Source organism: Pezoporus wallicus, unplaced genomic scaffold (genome assembly GCF_028554395.1).
Source record: "Pezoporus wallicus isolate ANWC-B61680 ecotype Strahan unplaced genomic scaffold, APGP_CSIRO_Pwel_v1 contig_6658, whole genome shotgun sequence".
Classification (NCBI taxonomy): Eukaryota; Metazoa; Chordata; class Aves; order Psittaciformes; family Psittacidae; genus Pezoporus; species Pezoporus wallicus.
The window spans coordinates 400,319-420,875 of NW_026642312.1; the positions used below are offsets into that span (position 1 = coordinate 400,319).

At 39.1% G+C, this 20,557-nt stretch overlaps 1 protein-coding gene across 2 annotated transcripts in view; it reads left to right on the forward strand.

Moving 5' to 3' along the window:
• CDH18 (cadherin 18) overlaps nucleotides 1–20,557 on the forward strand; it is a 268,040-nt gene that overhangs the window by 215,858 nt on the left and 31,625 nt on the right. For both annotated transcript variants that reach the window (XM_057428840.1, XM_057428841.1), the window contains exon 10: nucleotides 15,517–15,653. In XM_057428840.1, coding sequence (XP_057284823.1) covers nucleotides 15,517–15,653 — 137 coding nt within the window. The remainder of the gene's footprint in view (nucleotides 1–15,516; nucleotides 15,654–20,557) is intronic.

Here is a 20,557-nt window from a genome sequence, read left to right on the forward strand (position 1 = left end):
CTGCCACTCATGGCTGTCCAGCCTCTGGGAAAATCTCTCGGTCCTCCTACATCGTTGTTTGACCCCAGACAAGACCCAAACCTGAATCTGCTTAACTCTTGAAATCAGTAGTGGGCAAAACACACTCTGTATGCATGTTAGCATGGTGATTCCCATCACCATCAGCAAACAAGTCTCAACAGCATTAAAATGCCATTCAAAAAATTCAAAACTCTCAAATGTAAATGGTCTGGGGGGACGACTGGGAGGGTAAAAGAATGTCTCCTTCACAGGTTGAGCACCTAAGAAGGAGAAAAAAGATGTGTAATTGCTAAGCACCTCCATCATATACCTCCCAAAGTATAAAGGTGGTGACCACACTGGGAACATAAGCCAGATCAGTTTCATGATCAATGATTCTATTGTATTACAAGTCATTACCATAAAGTACAATGGGACAAAAACCTTAGCCCAAGCCCCACACTTGAAAAACACTTATACAGCAAATACCGGATGGACGTAAGATACAATATACTGAAACTGTGAGATCAAGAGGAACAACCTTGAGAGCCAATAAATCAGCATTGTGAGGAGTGACTATCAATCCAGTCAGATCTGTTCTTATCTCAACCCCTCGTGCCCCACGTTGGGCGCCAAAAAGAACTGTCGTGGTTTAAACCCAGTCAGGTAACTTGTTCACTCACTCCCAGTGAGTGGTGCCGAGCTGACAACAATCGAGGTCCGTGTCCCCCCCCCCCCCCCCCCCCCCCCCCCCCCCCCCCACCGGGGTTCTCCCCCACTCCCGGAGGAACGGGGAGGAGGATCGAAAGAGTGCAACTCCCACGGGTTGAGACAAGAACAGTCCAGCAACCAATGTACACAAATCACCACCGCTACTATCAACTACAACAATGATAAGGGAAAATAACAAGGGAAGAGAATACGATACCACCGGCAGGGAAGACGAGTTCCACCTGGAAGCCCGTGGTAAAATGGAAGCAGCAGCAGTTTGTACAGAGGCTGGGAAAGCCAGAAATAGATTTTCTGGGTGAAACAGGCAATAATTTGGAGACAGAGGGATTGGAAAAAGAATATTTCCACATGTTTTGCTTTCTGTATTGGCCTTTTCTTTTTCCAATCAGGAATTTGTGACCAGTGATTGAAGCCAGAATATTAAATGCCGTATTATTAAATAATTGAGGAGAAAACAGTCCTTACATTTGCCCATCCTATTTTTATTCCCTGTTGAAATTTGTTTTTGCATTGTTCCTTCTATCTCTCTCTGTTTCAATGGGGAAAAAAGTGCTAGGAAATCATCAAATCACAAAGCTCTGAAACAAGCAAGTCCTCAAGTTACACATTGCAGGGGTTCAGCAGGGGCAATACTAGCTCAGATATGCTGGATATATTGTTATATTATGACTGGGTCCACTCTTGAGCCAGGCTTTATCCATATTGATGGAACTCACAGTGAACATTTTTTGAAGACGCTGATACTCCAAGGCCTGGATTAACACATTGGTGCATGGGACTGAGGAGAGACACCAAGCTGGGTTTGGATGCCCTCACGTTTTCCTTAAACCTTATCCCGTGATAGGATAAAGGATGCTCTAGGAATGGGCACATTTTAACACCCCTCCCCTCACCTCACTTCGCACACAAGCATTTACACAGTGCAGAAAAAGGCTTTGTGTTGTTTCAAGATTTGGCTGGCTGCATCTTGGGATTCTATGGGTTGGAAGCAATGCATGACCTACAAAGTAGGCCAGGCCAGCCAGGCAGAGCTGCTGCTCAGCTAGAGGTGGGGTCCAGCCCCATGTTCCACTCATAGTGGTGAGCAAAGAAGCAACTTAAAGAAAGCTGTTTCTACCAATCAGAAGCATGCACATAGCACACAGCTCCATCCGTGCTGGTTTGCAAGAAATGCCTACACTTTTCATCTGAAACCCTGACGAGTCTGAGGGTAATGAGACCATGTCTCTCTTAATTTCCACACAATTCCTATTTAATTCAAAATAAAAAATGGTTGTTACAAAAATAAACCCAAGAAGATTCAATGTGACTTTCTTGGGAAGCATAGATTACAGGCACCAGGGAAGATAGCCATAGGTAGGACCTTCACAGCTGACCAGTGTTGAGCAATGGAATAATGGTTCCTCAGCAAAATGACTCAAAGACATCTCCAAATGCTATGAGTCTTCAGTGCAAGCTATGGAGCAGCAATTTGCTTAAGAGTTTTTATTAATCCACTTGTGCATCCTTTCCACTTTATGAGGGTGCTCATTGCTGTGTGTGAGATTGATAAAAGCATTAGGCACACACAGTTGCAACCATATCACTTCTTTGCTGTCCAGGTGCTAAAAGAGATACAGTGCTGTGATTTGTTCACTGCTCAATTAAGTAACAATTTATTTTGGTGGCAGGAACAATTCTTATAACCAGAAACATGGTTAGAGGAGTAGTTTACAGTAATTAACAAAGCCAAAGGGAAATATTTTTTTTAAAGTTATTTGAGCTAAACCCCCAAATGAGCCAGCAGTGTACGCTTTCAGCCCAGAAATCCAACCGTATCCTGGGCTGCATCAAAAGCAGCGTGACCAGCAGGTCAAAGGAGGTGATCCTGCCCCTCTACTCTGCTCTCATGAGACCTCACCTGGAGTATTGTGTGCAGTTCTGGTGTCCTCCACATAAAAAGGACATGGAACTGTTGGAACAAGTCCAGAGAAGGGCCACGAGGATGATCAGGGGACTGGAGCACCTTCCGTATGAAGACAGGCTGAGGAAATTGGGGCTGTTCAGCCTGGAGAAGAGAAGGCTGCATGGAGACCTCATAGCAGCCTTCCAGTATCTGAAGGGGGCCTATAGGGATGCTGGAGAGGGACTCTTCATTAGGGACTGTAGTGACAGGACAAGGGGTAACGGGTTAAAACTTAAACAGGGGAAGTTTAGATTGGATATAAGGAGGAAGTTCTTTAGTGTAAGGGTGGTGAGGCACTGGAATAGGTTGCTGTCATGGCTTAAACCCAGTCAGGTAACTCATTCACTCACTCCCCCCCTTCTTTCCCTCCCCCTACTCCCAGAGGGAAGGAGAGGAGAATCAAAAAGAATGCAACTCCCACGGGTTGAGATAAGAACAGTTTAGTAACTAAGGTATAACACAAATCACTACTGCTACTACCAATAATAACAATGATAAAGGAAATAACAAGGGAAGAGAATACATCACCTCACCACCAACCAACCGATAACTCGGCCCCCCCAGCCCGACCAAGCACCGACCGATACCTCCTCCAACCCTGCAGTCCCCCAGCCCTTCTGGCTAACTCCCAGTTACATCCTGGGCATGACGTGCTGTGGTATGGAATACCTCTTTGGTCAGTTTGGGTCAGGTGTCCTGTCTCTGCTTCCTCCTGGCTTCCCCTCCTCCCTGGCAGAGCATGAGGCTCACAAAGTCCTTGGCCAAACCAAAACATCGCTATCAGTTCTGTTCCCGAGCCGAAAGTCAAAACACAGCACTGCACCAGCTACCAAGAAGGAGAAACATGACTGCTACTGCTGAACCCAGGGCAGTTGCCCAGGGAGGTTGTGAATGCTCCATCCCTGGCAGTGTTCAAGGCCAGGTTGGACGAGGCCTTGGGTGATATGATTGGGGGGTTGGAACTAGGTGATCTTAAGGTCCTTTCCAACCCTAACAATTCTATTATTCTATAAATAAATAACAAGCCCTATTGTTATCAGTAGAAATGAAGCTGAAGGGGCTTTTTTGTCCTTATTTCCTCACTGCATTTTCATCACAGTGATTACACCTTGCTCCTGAGCTTAGAAGTCCTCCAAGGACACTGACTTTGAGCCAGTAGTTGTATTATTGTTCTACTTTTTCAAAACTCGAACTTCTGTTTTGCCAACAATGCAAAAAAAACTTCTGTAATAACAAACGTAGCTATTAGAGGTATGTTTTATTCAGACATTATCTGTTTGGCAATTTGGGGTGGTTTAAAGGATTTTTCTTTTTAATTTGATATTTCTTCTTCAAAATGATAGAAGCGCATTTCCAGGTAAATTAAAAATACTTTTGACACATTACATCCGTCTCTCCAACTTGGAGAGCATGGATTTGACAGATGGACCACTTATTAGACTCATAATTGGCTAGATGGTCTCATTCAGAGAGTTGTGGTCAACAGCTCAATGTCCAAGTGGAGACCAGTTATAAGTGTTGTTCCTCAGGCATTGGCACTGGGGCCATTACTGTTCAATATCCTTGTCTGCAACACAGACAGTGGGATTGATTGCAACCTTTGCAAGTTTACTAGTGACACCAAGCTGTGTGGATGCCATCCAGAGGGACGTGGTCAGGCTTGAGAGGTAGACCACTGCAAACCTCATAAAGGTCATTAAGGCCAAGTGCAAGGTCCTTGCATTGGGGCAATCCCAAGCACAGCTATAGGTTGGGCAGAGAATGGATTGAGGGCAGCCCTGTGAAGAAGTACTTGGGGGTGTTGCTTCTCATCATCATGAGCAGTCAATGTGCGCTTGCAGCCCAGAAAACCAGACACATCCTGGGCTGCATCAAAATAAGCATATCCAACAGGTCAAGGGAGGTGATTCTCCCCCTCTACTGCACCCTGGCGAGACCCCACCTGGAATACTGTACTCTGCTCTGGGGCCAACAACACAAAAAGGATGCGGACCTGCTCAAGCAAGTCCAGAGGAGGGACCCAAAGATGATCCAAGGGCTGGAGTACCTTTCCTATGAAGACAGGCAGAAAGTTTGAGTTGTTTAGTCTCAAGAAGAGAAGGCTCTAGGGAGACCTTATAGAAGCCTTCCAGTACCTAGAGGGGGCCTACAAGAAAGATGGTGAGGGACTTTTAATAAGGGCACATAGTGATAGGACGAGGGGGAATGGCTTTAAGCAGAAAAAGGGTAGATTTAGATTAGATATTAGGAAGAAATCCTTCATTATGAGGATTGTGAGACACTGGCACAGGTTGCCCAAAGAAGCTGTGGATGCCCTATCCCTGACAGTGTTCAAGTCCAGGTTGGATGAGGCTTTGAGCAACCTGGCCTAGTGGAAGGTATCCCTGCCTGTGGTAGGGGGCTTGGAACTAGATGATCTTTAAGGTCCTTTCAGACAGTAAGCAGTCTAGGATTCTATGATTCTATGCTACGTTTTGGAATTAAATATTGTTTTATTGAAATATGAAAAGCAAACAATTGTAGAAAGCATAAAAAAGATTAGAACTCCATCGTGTAGTAATTTTAAAGATATAGATTTCTTGAGTGTTTTGAATACACCTATTTACTTAAAAAAATGTGTTCTAATTCAATAGAAATCACCCTGAACTATAATTAATTCACAGAGATCAATGTCTTGTTGTAATATTTATGAGAAACTAATCTCTTTTCATTGCATTATGTCAAGTAGCCTGCTTCCATGCCAAAATCTTTGGTTACTTGAAAATATCAGGCTTAAATCATGCCTTATAATACTATACGGTGCAGAAATAGCTCTTGAAAGTTTCCCATTCAGTATGAAAGAAATCAGAGTATTCAATGACCTAACTACACTTTTATTTTAATATATTACTCATTTTGAATCCCTCCATACTTACTTACTTAAGAATTACCTTTTTTTCTTTCTGAACCCATATACAAAAGACTTTTGATTAGAAAGGGGTGAAAACACCTTTTAATTGGCAAGTTGCATATGTGTACTGGAAGCAGGCTGAGGCTGAAACCCTGCCATCTTCCTGTAGGTGATTCTTGGGTGAGTTTGGGTAGCCACAATGCATACTCCCAGTGATAACTTGGAGCCCCCAGACTGCATCTTGAGTGGTTTCCAGAAAAATAATGTTGCTGCTGTTCCCCAAGCCTCCTTCCTACAGGTGATTCAGAAAAGAGCAAAGGCATAGTTTTAAGACCATGATACTTTCTGAAACTGATATAATAGTGAAAATAGTTGCATAACATGGGCAAGTTCCCTCATACTAATCTGATCCCAGTTTGATACTGATTTGAGCAAGGAACTGAAAGTCTGTATTAATATTATACCTTGGTAAGAGTAATATTTGAGAAATAAGTCATGCTATTATAAAAATTCTGCAACAGCAGCTTGCTCCTTTTGCTGCTCCTGCTGTCTTCATCATGCAGTGGTACAGAAGGCAAATCACTGTTTTGAGCACTACTAATATGGCCTCTGTCCCCTCTGGTCATTCATTAGTCCCATTTATGACATTTGACTTAGGTTGTTTGCATTTCTGTGCAGGAATGGACTCAGCTATTTAACAGAAGACTTCTGGCAAATATGAGTACTGATCAGCAGTCTGTGTGTGATTGTAGTCTCAAATAAGAAATAAAGCACATTCCCTTTTCAGAATGATGTCTAGCATGGCTGGGTTAAAAATAACCTTATGTTTTGTTTGATCTGTGGAAGGTTGCTTAGGTTTTATTATATTAATATATTTGAATTTGAGCAATTTTTGTACTGAACCCTAATCAGTCTGTAATCTACCTTACTGTAATAAACTTTATTAAATGGGATTGAAATTGATTAGCTATAGGAAACTGATGTAGTCTTAGTGCCTTCCCCATGTCACTAGAAAATGGACTTTCTTGACTGTGCTCCAGACACTACTAAAAAGTAGTAGTGCTAAAAAGGCAGGAAAACACAGAATAAATAAATATGAAACATGAAGGTGCACATGGTTGTCTTTTTTAGAAAATAATTGGTTTTCTTCCAGAAAAGGTAGAACAAGCAAACCAATAACAAAACTAGAAACACAATAGCCAAAAACCATGGAAAGACAAAAAAAAAAAGCTGGGCTGTTTTGTTTGTTTGTTTGTTTGTTTGTATGTTTTTGTGAATATCAGATTAAATTTTTGCTAAATTAGTAAAGAATATAAGTATAATCTCAGCCCTTATTCTGGCTTCTCACTTTTCTAGCAGTTTTACAGTATTGCCTTTTAATGGATGATGTATCATAATGATTCTGACACATTAATACATTAACGAGTACTAAAATGTGCTTTCCAACACAATACTTGTTATCCAGAAACTATAATGAATTCAAAGTTGCCTTACCCTAGTTTGATTTAAATTGACAGCCTTCTCTTCCTTTCTTTCAGATACAGTATTAGAAAATTAATGAATGACAAGTATATTCTGATTGTAATAATTACTGTGGTGTAGGAAATTGTTCTTCAATTTCTGCATCAGGCAGAGAAACTTATTTTAACTTTTGCTGCATAGGTAGTTAAAGACAGACATAAGTTTAATACTTCCTGGCATGAGCTTTTAGAAAAGCATGTTAATTTTCAGTAAATGGTATTTTAAGGAGTTTGCTCATAAGCAGATGAAAGAACATACCCATGGAGTTCCATGTATTCTTATTATTATTTCTGAGAACCTTAAAGACATTAAGTGTTGTGAAGGATTCTGGGTGTAGACTATATTTCTGATATAAAGTTTATATTTACTGGGAGTGGAATAAAACCTGAAGTTTTGATTCAAACTCAGTCACTCAAATTTGGTCACATAGTGTCAGCATATTCAATGAAGGGGGGTATAGGAGAGAGCTGTGTGATGGAATTGTGGAATTGGGGTAGGTGAAAAAGAAAATCTTATTTTTTCCTCTGTCCTCTAAGCTCAGTATCACTTTTTTGTGCTGCTCCCCGCCACTGTCAGTAAGGAGAGAGCATAAGATTGATCCCCAGCTGGAAAATATAAAAGCCTGTTCACCTAGTTGTATTTGTTTGTCTTACTTGCTCTTTAAGCGTCATATAAGTGGAACAAGGTCAGTTTGTTTTCTGCTATCCCGTGCACAGGATGCACTGTTAGCTGTACTTACAGCAGCATCCTGAGATCAGTGCCATCATGTATAGTGACCGTCCCTCTTTCACATGCTTGATAGAGGAACGCCCTTCTCCAGATCCTGCCAACCCTGTGCTTGTAGAGGCAAAAGAAGACATCTGTTCTCCACTCCAAAGCATGACACTGTCATACCCTGTGATGAATACTTACAGAGAAACAGTAATATCTTTCCAGGGTATGTGAATGGCTCACAGTTAGATAGCAGAGAGGTTCTGTGTTGTTCTCCATCTCACCTCCTTCATTCATTTGCTCTTTGTATTCCTCCAATATTACTATTCTCTAAGATTATCAGTAAATCAAAACAGAAAAAGAATAGCCTGTTTTGAATAGGAATTCAAAAAGGGGATTTTTTGTCCAATTTCTTCTCCAATTCTTTGTCTTCACAGGAAGGAACCATTTTAAACCATTTGTTTTGTTTTGTTTTGTTTTGTAATGTTGAGGTGGGAGATCTGTTGCAGACTTTTTCCCTGCGGCCTCAAATTATTTTTGATTCTTGTCAAGCTACGTGTCCCAAGCCTCCCACTAACAAAAATGTCCACCTCTTTGTGCAGGAGCTGGTAAGCTGTTCTGACAGTTGTTCTGACTAGGAAGCAGCCAGCTCAGGAGGGTGGTCAAAATCTCACAGCAACCAGAACCACCTCCACACCTCACTTTGAGCTGTGAGAGAAAACACTGACAGATCATCTTTACATGGTGACTCTAAGAGCCTGGCATTTTATGCCAGGACATCATCTCTATGTTTCTATAAATTCCACTGACTTCAGAATGCCTCTGATATTTAAAATTCTTTAAAGGTTTTAGAGTCAGCCTTCATATCTGAACATCTCTGTTGTGTGTTCTTTTGATAAGTCCATTCAACTCCAATAAATAAGCATAAATCTATGAATCTAGATTTAATTTGGTTTGATCTTCAGTGTGAGGAGAAAAAAAAAAAGATAATACAGTAAGTAGAATACCATTCTTTAGATGGTAAACTCTTTAGGAACAAAAAGTGATTCTCATGTAACACTGTACTTTATTTCTTAGCAGAACTGGAATCTGAATGTGAATCTCTGAATAAAAAGCGACTTCAGTATGACAATTTTGCCATCAACACATCAACTTGAAATGAATTTGTGCAATTGTAAACCTCTGAAGAGATTCACAAAGTCAGGAAAAGAAGACAAACCTTTATCTTGCTTTGACTTCTGAGTTATGCCTCTGAGAGTGTGGGCTGTACTCAGCCTACATTTACTGGCAGAATTAGCTAGAAAAGATGATCAGGTACTTAACACATGCAGACAGAAATTGTCAGCTAAAAAAGATGGGTGTAAAGAAATGGCTCATTTCCTTCAAATGAACAGCATTCCCATTTTCCAGTGCCCAAGGTGAATAGTGTGCTAGCAGTGCATAGGGGATGTAAATGAGAGCAGGAGGAGAAAGCCAAGTTTTGCATGAAATGCAAACTGGTAGTGGCTGCCTCTTAGAGGCTTTGTTAGGAGTGAGCAAGTTAAGTGCTTGCAACTCCCCCATGCCTCCCAAGATCTTCCACCTCACATTTCCAGGACAAGGAGAGGGAAGGCTGCCACTTCTGCTGAGCTAAGATTTTGATATGAGAGGTGAGTCAGAAGTCCCATACGGGAGAAAGGTCCTGCTGATTAGGCGATGGATATCAGCTGGCAGCCAGCACCAGAGCTAACTCAGTGTCAAAAAAAGTTCCTGCAAACTGAAAGGAGCTGTATTTTTCTTAAAGTGATGTGATGCCTGTATGAAAAAAGAAAGCAGAAGAATGGTAAACGGAGAGATTACCTTCTCCAAGATCTCTTCAAATGTATTTAATTTTCACAACTGTAAAGCACAATTGAAGGCAGTACTTCTCAGTAGTAATCTTCTGCTGAAAAGCTCTAGAACATCTAGTGTCTCAATCTACCAGATATGCTGCAGGAAGAAAATTGGTTACCTGCTGTTACCTGCTGTATTGGCAGCCAGCTTCTGACTCACTTCAGAATTGCTTTTATTTTTCCTAGAGAATTTATTTGAACTATGGGGAAATAGATTGGCCCTGGAAGGGAGGTAGTGTAGTGCATGGCAGTCAGGGCAACAGAACGTCTCCCTGCTGCCTAATTTAGCTTCAAGGGCATGCTTCTGGTTCCCAGGCTCATGAGGAGTGCTTCTGTCAGGAGGTAAAGAAAAGATAAAAGGCATGTACCAGAGCTGTGTCCCACCATGGGCCATTTCTTGTTGCTCTCTAGCTGGCCAAACACAGAGAGTTACAGCTGATCAGTTCTCTCAGTATTCATTCTCATATTGTTCCTCCCTCACGCTGTGCAGCTGTTGCTTATGCTTCTTATTCTGATTCATTTTTTAAAAGGAAAAAAATAAATCTCTCTATATCGAGTTCTAAGCATCTCTTCCTGAGAAAGTTTCTTTGCTTAAACTTTTAACTAAACAGATTTCCTTTTAATAGTATTTGATTTCTGGTTGAAATTCTAGTCTTTAGATGGTATATTCTGGTCTTTAGGTGGTATATTTGGTTTGACAGAGGATCTATCCTCTTCCTGTGGCCTTTTAAAAGTGCTTCTTTGAACCAATTCCACTTATTGGAGAATCGGCTATTTACCTGTATCTCAGTACAAAATCCCAAGAACTATTGTGACATCTAACTGGGGCTTTGGAAGTTCATTAGCAATAGCAGGTCTGTAGCCAGAGTGGAAATATGTAATCGAGTTCTTGTCTGCAGTTGGTAAATAAGGTAATTAAGAAAAATAGGATAATGAAAGGACAAGCTAAAGACTTGCTTAAAGACCAAAAAAAAGGAGACTAAAAGACTAGTTAAAAACTCAAAACCATTTATAAACACAAAGAGCCAGGAGCTTTGGTTGTGGTTTGAGCCCAGCTGATAATTCAGAACCTTGCAGCCACTCGCTCAGTCCCCCTGCTTTTCAGCCATCCTGCTCCCAGAGGGATGAAGAGGAGAATCAAAAGACTGTAAACCCTTTAGTTGGAATAAGGACACATGGATGGAAGCTGGGAATGCCCTTCTGTTTGGTGTCTCGGCCTAATAAAAACATGGCACATGTCGCATTACCCAGTGTTAACAGGACTGGTTGATATTTAATTTCCTTCAGAGTCTCTTCACATAGTATGACTAATAGGTTTTCTATATTCATGATCCTTTTTAATGTACTTTCTTTAAGATTGTTTTTTCTTGCTGGTTTGGATGTAAAAAATTTATGGAGAGCTGTTTATCCAGGCATGTCTTGTTATTAAGTCTCTTTATTAACATGTGCGATGCAACACAGATGTGCTGATATAAGTATTAAAAGTATGCTAATTCACACAGCATTGTCATGACTAAATGTCTGCAAACCAACATCTGCAATAAATATTATAAATTCATTTTTAGATTAATGCATTCTAAGAAAGAAGAAACAGTCAACTGAATTAAGGTGAAAATTCATTTTTGAAGTAATTCTTTGAAATTCAGAACTTGCAGTAATGCTTTTTACAGTCTAGAAAAAGCATTGCAAGGCAGCTCAGTAGAATTGGAAGGAGGGGTAGGAGGGGAAGGGTATGACTCTGTTGCCACTATTTGCTAGCTGAAAGTAATTTTCTTACTAGATGAAATAAATTCTGAAGCCTAAGTAAAGCATCATTAGCTGTGGAGTATGCTGTATTTATGGATATACCTGGTCTCTATTTTCAATGTGTAGATAAATCAATCAGTGGCTAATATTTATAAAGTTCTAAGATATTTACCAGTTTGTAAATACAATTAAACTTGTTCTAAATGCCCTCTTACATGTGACAAAATGAGTGGCTGTACTAAGGAAGTTTCTTGTACAAAGTATTTTTAGATCACTTGGAGCAGTGCTTTAGACTAACATTCCCACTTCTGCTGTGGGGGAGTATCTTCTGTAACTTGTTTTGCTGAGATATTCATGAAGGTTGGGAACCACCTTCCCAGCCTTCCGAGCAGCTCAAATGGCTGCCTTAGTTAGAATACAAAAAGCAATTTTAAGGAAGAACCGAGAGTAATGGAGGAGAACTGAACACCATAATCATGAGAAAGAATAAGGAAGGGCTGCTCTTCTATTTATTTATGATCAAGAAAAATTCTGTCAAGATGCAGCTGTTACAGTATGTCTGTAACTGTATGCAAAAGTTAGCACACAAAGGGGAAGTGCTGCTGTGGATAAATTAGAAACATTTTTCATTATTCTAGTATCAGTAGAAGCAAAAGTGTTAGTACAATAAGTTACCTCAGGATCTCTGTATTTCCATGAATAATACAGAAAATACAATTGAAAGTATTAATCCAATACTGAGTTCTTTAAACTGAGAGTTTTGTGCTTCTATAGAATACATATAAATAACTGATTTAGAAAAAGGTGTTCAGATTTAAAAAAAAAAATAAATCCACCTTTTCCTATACATCTATGAAAATGAAGTGTTACATAGTCACAGTTTGTAACAGAATAAAAATTTGTTTTTTTTTCTACACAAGCTTCATATTTGGGACAAATATTTGTCATTTTTAGTTCTGTACTTAATTCGGAGGGAGAGGTAATGATTTGTTATAAGTAAGTCACACGCACACAAAAGCAGCTGAATATTCTTACTGCTTAATATTTTTTCTCAATTAAGTCCAATTTAAAATCCTGTCTATTTTTAAGCTACTGTCTACAAATGCTACATAGCCCTCTTTTTATGGTTCTGAGGTCAGCACAATACTGATTCACATAGTAGTCACTGTGCCTGATGTTGATAATGAGTAAACAATGTCCACAGTAATAAATGTTTGCAGGGAAAAGACTTACGTTATAAATTGGTTTGGATTTGCAGCGCGTAATCCATAAGAATATATAAGGTCAGTGAAACTTTTTTTTTTGTTGTTAGCAAAGAATTCTTATCATTATCAGGAGACCATAGAGTCCAGAAACACAAGGCTGCAGTAGGAGAGAAGGAATTAAATTTTGTCATTGCATACCTGACTGTAAGCTCTACCAGTAAAGGCTCACCAAGAAAACTGAGGGACAGTGATGCTTCCTATGCTCCCTCTGTTAGCATTACAGTTCATCACGTAAAAGATATTCATGTATAAGTGCACCGTCCATCTTACCCAACCAGCCACTGATTTATGTCTGCCTTAACAATAGTATTGTCAAGATGTTCTATTTGTATAGCTCAGATTTCCTATACTGCCAAGCATAACATATAAGTCATGGGGAGAATTTCTCCACCTGGAGCATGTATGCTCTGTATGAAGTTCAAATCTCAATATAAATCTGTGGCAAGCTTTGTGGACTTTCAGAGATTAATATGGCTCTGTCTTCTAAGTTTTTGTAATTAGCAAAAGGTAAGGCTAGCTGTGTGCATAGCTTCTCCACTGATATCGGCAGTCTTTCAAACCATTTCCATGACAGACGCTTGGTAAACCTGAAAATCTGTGCTTCATGGAAGACTGAGACCTGCAGAGACACTGGAAAAATCAGTTCTGAAATTAAAAAGCAAATCCTGATTCCCAGATAAAGAGGCATTGGTAACCTGGACCAATAAAATATTGCAAACGAGATAGTTGTGTTGTCCTTTGTTTTGTAACAGGTCCTCAGAGGATTCCAATATTCCTCAGAAACAATATGAATTTTCTTGGATAGCTGTAACATTAAGCCTGTCATGATTAGTGGCTCATGAATATTGGTCAAGACTTTGCTTTTAATTCATCACCAGAGCTTGCTGAGCACTGAGAAGCATACCAGCTTTTGGAAGTGCCTGTAAATGCCTGCTGTGATTTAGCCATTAGACAATTGGCATAGTTATTGTTATTTTTTTCTGGCAACATGACTGGTTTTGATGTTTTTTTCCATCCAGTTTGGAACACAGTGATTAGCTAATGTCCTCTGAGAAAAATATTCCTGCCTTACATTCTTAAAAAATGGTTGCCCCATACCCTAGGTAATCAAGATCTTCCTGCTTTCGGTATGGAAACAGCTTGATTTTGTTACTTTTTTAAGCAACTTTCAGCTGCTGTATTGCACATCCAAAGTGTCTTTACTGAGCACTTCTGGTATGTTTTAGAATGAGGTATTCTCAGGTGTTGGTAGTTAATGGACCACATAGAAGTTTTGACTGTAGCTCAGCTGGGAGACCGTGAGTTAAATTCTAATTCCAGAGAAACATAGAATTGGTGGGAACTGAGGTCTGCTGTCTCTCCAACAGCTCCCACAGTCATATGGGAGCTGTTTCACTCTTTGCAATGTCAAAAGGAAAGGCGGAGAGCAGGCAAGAGGGAAAGATTTTCTAGCCTAGTTTTGTTTGCTTTGATTTCTGAAGCCTGACCTACAATTCTTTAATTGCTGGAAGTACAGGAAGTGTGAAAAGAAGATCTTGAGTGCTACAAGCCAAAATATCATATTGTAAGGCAGATGTAAAATACTTTTTGCAGGTGGGAGACGTTTTGCAGGTTCTCTCCAACAAGGAAGATTTAACTTAAGCCATCAGATCCTAGCTGGCTTTTCAACTGAGTGTCCTATTTGACCAGTTAAGGTGAAGCAATCAAATTGGTGCCTCCTCTAGTGTTTTCTTTCTTTTCCTTTTTTGCATGGTATATCCTTATTATTCAATGAAATATTTGTTTGCTTGTTTGTTTCTTCTTTCCACAAATAGTTTAAATAAATACATTGTGAGAGGAATAAACCCCAAGTTATTATTAATTTTTTTGAGCTTGTCAGCTTTTATATGCACCACTCTTTTTATTGGCTGGCAATTACACTTGTGGTGATGTCGAAATAAGAACAATTGGATGGGACAAATAAATCCTTTTCACCAACATATAGCTTTCATATATCAAAAACTTCACAGAATAATAGCAGGTCTAACAAATTATCAGGAGAAAGAATTATGGTTTACAAAAGACTTAGAATCTTTTCCTTATGTTTTTTTCCATCAAATCTGAAGTTAGTGAAGAAGGCTTGATAGGGGTCTGTAATTGCTTCATTTTTTGTAAATAATTCCAGCTTTGAGAAAAAATGTTTTGTCACTCTCTAGTGTTCCCTCCTTCTGCTGCCATTACCCACTTCAAGGGTTTTACTTTCTCAGACAAAGTGCCCAGAAGTCAAGGGATTTAAGCAGGGCTGCTTAGTTCTCCTTGTAGGTTAGTGTCAATTGCAAGTCTGGGAAGCATCTCTTTCTGTTGCTAGTCTCTGTAATGGTTACGTTCAAAAGGGCTTTTGTCATCATGTAACCAACTTCATATCAGACAGACATGCTTCAAAACAGGTACCAGGACTGGGCATGCTGGTTTGCAGTGACAAGCAAATAAGCAGAATAATATCTTTATTTATTTCTGTTTTCTGCCTTTCCATTTTATGATTGTTTTAGTCAAAATATATGTGTATCTTACCTTTGATAGGATACTGCTGTGTAAAGTATCACCTTGTTAACAATTTATATCTTTGTGACTCACAGTGAAAACCTTGTTTTTTATCAAAAGAAATGTAGTATTATGAAAGAACTGAAAAATATGGTGTTACTTTGGGTGTCTCCATAATTCAGAATTTTTCTTGCAGCGCTTTTAAAAATTTCTGTGACTTTAAAGGCTTGAAAGCAATATTCTTACGTGTCTTTCTGTTACTTCAGTTTATACATACAACAGTGAGTATATATTTGTTGGCTTATTTCTTCATAGGTATTTCATTGATCATAACACAGAAGAAGATAGGTATTTCACCATTGATGCTAATACTGGGACCATTAAGACTGCCAAGATCTTTGACAGAGAGGAGACACCTTGGTACAACATCACAGTGGCTGCTTCTGAGATAGGTAAATAATATATTTGGCACATAGTATTAAAAAAAACCACAATACAAAACAAAACCCCAAACAGAAAAAAAGAAGAAGAATTTTCAGATTTTAAAAAACACTATCTTGAGATGTTATGGTTTTTTAAATATCATTGTGTTCTGATTGGGGTTTTAGCCATTTTGGATAAAAGAGAGTTTTCTCTGTGTGTAGAAATTCCTTAATTCTACAGAACAAGTAAACAAACCTCCATGTGCCTATGTAACTCTATCTGTGTAAATTTACTATGTTTTTCTGTATGAGATAGAAGGTTGACACTTTACCCAGGAACAGTTCCAAGCATTCAGTGTCCTAAAATCAACAGCTTGTGACTTTGTGTTTCATATTCCATATACCTTAGAAGAAAAGACTGTATAGTGTTGTCTGAGAGATCCAACCTTCCTTCTTGGATCTGCTGTTAACCTATTTCAGCAAATTGGCATTTTAGCTATGTCAATATTAAGTTATATCTGACAGGTGCCTAGTAGTTGCTGATTATCAGGGTGTACCTCTCGCCTTTTAATAGGCAGTTCGACAAGTAAAGATAGAATAAATACTTGCTTGTGCATTTGAAAGGCCTCAAAGTGATGAAATTCCATTGCCTCAGATAAGCCCTGCAACAGTCAAGAAATGTCTGACTGAGTAGTCCCTGGTAAATGTTTCTACATGAGGCAAAAACAGTTTAAAGAACATTTCAGTTCACCTTTTTATTACAGGGTCTTTATTTTGACACAGCCAAAGCTGTGAAGTTAACAAATTCAACAATCCAAATGTAAGAGTCCCAACCTGGATCAAAAGATCCAGTCCAGCTAAGTATTCTTCATGATACTGTCTTCCAGTGGAAGAGATTTTGATTAAAACTGTGAACTACTTTAAGTATATCCCTTTCCTTTTTCCTTTCTTCCTTTTTCTTTTTTTTTTTTTTCCCTGTGTAGTCTATCACTGCCAGATGACACAATACAGGTTTTACCTGTAATGGCTGCTGCTGATGTTCCTGAGCCCTCTTTGCTTTGATCTGTTTCATCTCCAGGTTAAAAGGGAAGCTGTTCTGCCACTACTTTGCTAGCACACGCTGCAGAATTAACAGCACGTACATATTTAATCAGGACAGCTTTTTTTTTTATTATTGTACCTGCTTTCACTACTAAATTGACATTTTAAATGGAGTAAATTTCTACTGTAAATAGTAAAAACTAGAGTTTAGTGTTTAGCCCTTTAAAAAATATCTCCGCTGGCAGTGTCTTTGTATATAATGTATATTATTTCAGTGCGTCATGAAATAAAAGATAATTTAAGCTTAATCATAAGCAGGTGCATAGTAAGTGTTAATTTCAAATACAATTTAACAACCACATTGAGACATACTGAAAAAAGGAGTAGTTGCTAGTCTTTTAGGGAAGCCATCCAGATGTAATTTTTTTCAGAAATAAATCCTAATAGTATTAAATTTAAATGTAGCTTTCTACACATTATTTATTTCACATGGTCAAAGGAGTGGTAGAACATGTACTATGCTGAGAGAATAGCATGGACAATGGAGAAAGATTGTGAAGGATTATGTTTATAACTAAAAGAAACTAGAATTGTTAAGGAAGATGGAGTACCTTTTTTTTTTTTTTTTAAACAGCCTGCTTAGAATTCTTCATTCCAGGTGCAACTTATTACAGGAAAACATAATTTTTTTTCCTCCCCTGCATTTCTTAAAGTTGGCGTTGGAAAGGTAATGTACATTTACAACGTTAGTTTGAAAAAACACATTGGTTATGAATAATGGCAGAGACAGCGTTGAAGATGCTGCAGGTAGGTGGATGGCAGGCAGCCTAAATGGCAGGCAGCCTAAGTGACAGGCAGCCTTTCCTTGTGTCTGCTACTTTGGCCATTTTCTTACCTGCAATAATTTGAAAATTACAACACTGCTATACTCTTCCAAATACATTGTGAAATCTGTAATTGGATCTGTGATGGAAGAAGGAGCATATGGAATCTGTGATGGAAGAAGGAGCGTATGTTGTGTATACAACATCAAGGCCCAAACTCTTAAGTGCTGTCTAGCCCATACCTCCAGCCTTTAATGATGTGCACTTTGAAGTCCACAAGTAATTACAAAACTAAAGACTAGTTTTAGTTAAGACTAAAGCTAAAAATTAGGTTGAAGGCTATTTTAACAGATATTACCAAATTTTTACTAAAATGTTAGTCACCTGTGAGAGTGGCAGAATTCATCTGACATGGTAAGAAGGCATTTGTAGCTTCTGTCACCATTTGCTTAGCCAGGAACTTAGCAGAATCTGCTTTGTACTGCTTAAACAGTAAGATGTGTTCAACTGTAATAATGTTATGGTTATAGTTAGTTTATTGAAGTGTTTTCCTGTCTTAAATTTACACTACACTGGCAGGATTCAGTTTCTACTGATCATCCTTTGGACAGGTATTTGGACTGTGCTTGTTTTATGCAAAAGAAATTTAGAGTCAATATCATATTTCTACCCTAAAATGTATGATATCCTCATGTTTCATCTTTATTATTTCTGAACCTTTCATAAAACATTTACTTTCACTTTTATGCTTTGTATGCTATACACTCTGCATTGATCAAATTTCTCCTCTGAAATCAGAGGGAGTTCTACCACTTTTCTCTGTGGGAGTAATGATGTAATGATCAGTGGGTTTTTTCTGTTTATGCAGCTACCTGTAAAGCATACCAGAATTCATTGGCATGGGAATGGGTGGGAGAACCCTTTTTCTTTTTAACATGTGTTGTTCTTTAACAGTAGCATACAGTGAGGAAGAGTGGGATTTTGATGTCCAGAACACATCACTAGAGCTATTGCTTTGATTGTTTCAGTACTGGTACTTCCTGAAAACTCCTTCTGGTATTAGGGAATAAGAAAAATGATAAAATACTGTATTTTATATTGAAGGATCTACGGACTATATTTAGGGCAGGAAGAAAAAATTCAAAATTAATGGTAGTAGGATTTTAAAATATGGTTTCACGTAGAATTAATCACATTTCAATCACTTACTATAATTCTGTGAAAAAGTTCTGTGAAAGAGGAAGGAGATTGATACAATTTGCTTGGCTTTTTTAAAGACTTCTGACCAAGTCTTTAAGAAGAGCAATGGAAACAGGAAAATACAGAGCAAGTGCACAAAGTTTTGTAATAGATGAGAAGCTGAGGAAAGAAATGGAGTCATAGTGAATGGTTGTTCCTTTGGGAACGGAAGAGGTTAGTGTTGAACTGTTTAAAGGACTGGTGTAGGATCTGTCAATTCAAATTCTTTGTAATGATAGCACACAATGAGAGGAAGTGATTCAGATTCCTAAATAACCTCCCTGGCTGCTAAGAACTAAGGAGGATTGAGAGAAACATGTAATAACAAGACACATGAAAGTATGGGCTAGATAAATGAATGGCAAAGTGAATACTGTTTGAAATGTCAGGCTCCAAGGGCTGTGATCAGCAGGACGAAGTGCAGATGGAGGCTCATCACTACTGGTGTATCACGAGGGGTTGATACTGGATACAGTACTATTTAATCTTTTCATTAATTACCTGGTTGATGAGACAGTGCACTCTCAGCCAGCTGGAAAATGATACACAACTGGAGTTATGGCTGATATGCCAGAGGGTCATGCTGCCATCCCAAGGGATCTCAACCAGCTGGAGAAATGGTTGAAGAGGAACCTTGTGAAGTTCAGTAATAGAAAATTCAGAGTCCAGCACCTGGAGACAAATAAACCCATACACTAGTACACATGCATCAGCCAATTGGCCAGAGAGCAGCTTTTCAAAAAGGGATGTGGAGGTACTGGTGGATGCCAGCTGGACATGAGCCAGCAATGGCTTGTGGCAAAGGCGGCCAATTGCATCCTGCAGTTGTGTGTGAGGAAGAGTGTTGCCAGCAGGTTGAGGTGATCCTTCCCCTCTATATAACACTGGTGAGGCCACATGTGGAATTCTGGGTCCAGATTAGGAATCTCCAGTAAAAGAGAAACATGGAGCAACTGTCACTGGACATGGAGTCAGTGAAGGGGCATGAAATCATTAAGAACTGGAGTGTCTGTCATATAAAGAGAGGCTGAAGGAGCTAGGACTGTTCAGCCTGGAAATGAGAAGGCTCAGAAGGAGAGTAAAGAAGATTAAAGATGAGCAAAGATGAACAAAAGCTCATCTGAGTAGTATCTATTGAAATGACAGGAGGAAATATGCCCAAATTGAAAAACAGAAAATTTAATTTAAACATTAGAAGAAAAATGGTTTTACTGTGGGATTGGTCAAAAATTGGCACAGATCACCTAGAGAGGTTGTGAAGTCTCTGTTCTTGAAGATACTCAAAACCCAGCCAGACATGGCCCAGAGCAATTTACCAGTTGGGCTAGTTGACCCAGCTTTGAGCAGGACATTTGAACTTGCTGATCTATGGAGGCGCCTTGTAACCTCAACAGTTCTGTGATTTTGTGGTACTGGGAACTGTGTGTTGAATGTGGGGAAGAATAGCAATATATACTCAAAGAAAATAGGTAGTTGTAAAAATAATTGTGGGTGATGTAATAAAGGTTTCTCTCTAGCATATAGTAGTACTGATAACAAAAGCAAAAGCAACAATAACAGCAAAACCCTCAATCATAGCCCCTGCAAGAAAAAAATGGCACTAAAATATAAATGGATGGACTTCTGCCAGTTCAAAAGCCAATTTCCGTTAGTAAAATACATATAGGCTTCAAAGTTTGCTAAGCAGTACTGCAAACAGAACAAATAATAGTATCCTTGAAGTCTTTGTCCTCAATAAGAAGGCATAAAAACTGCAGGGAGTAAAACACTGATGATTGAAGGAATTAGGGAATGTCTTGGTTTGGGAATGAGAGGATCTTAGCTTTCAGT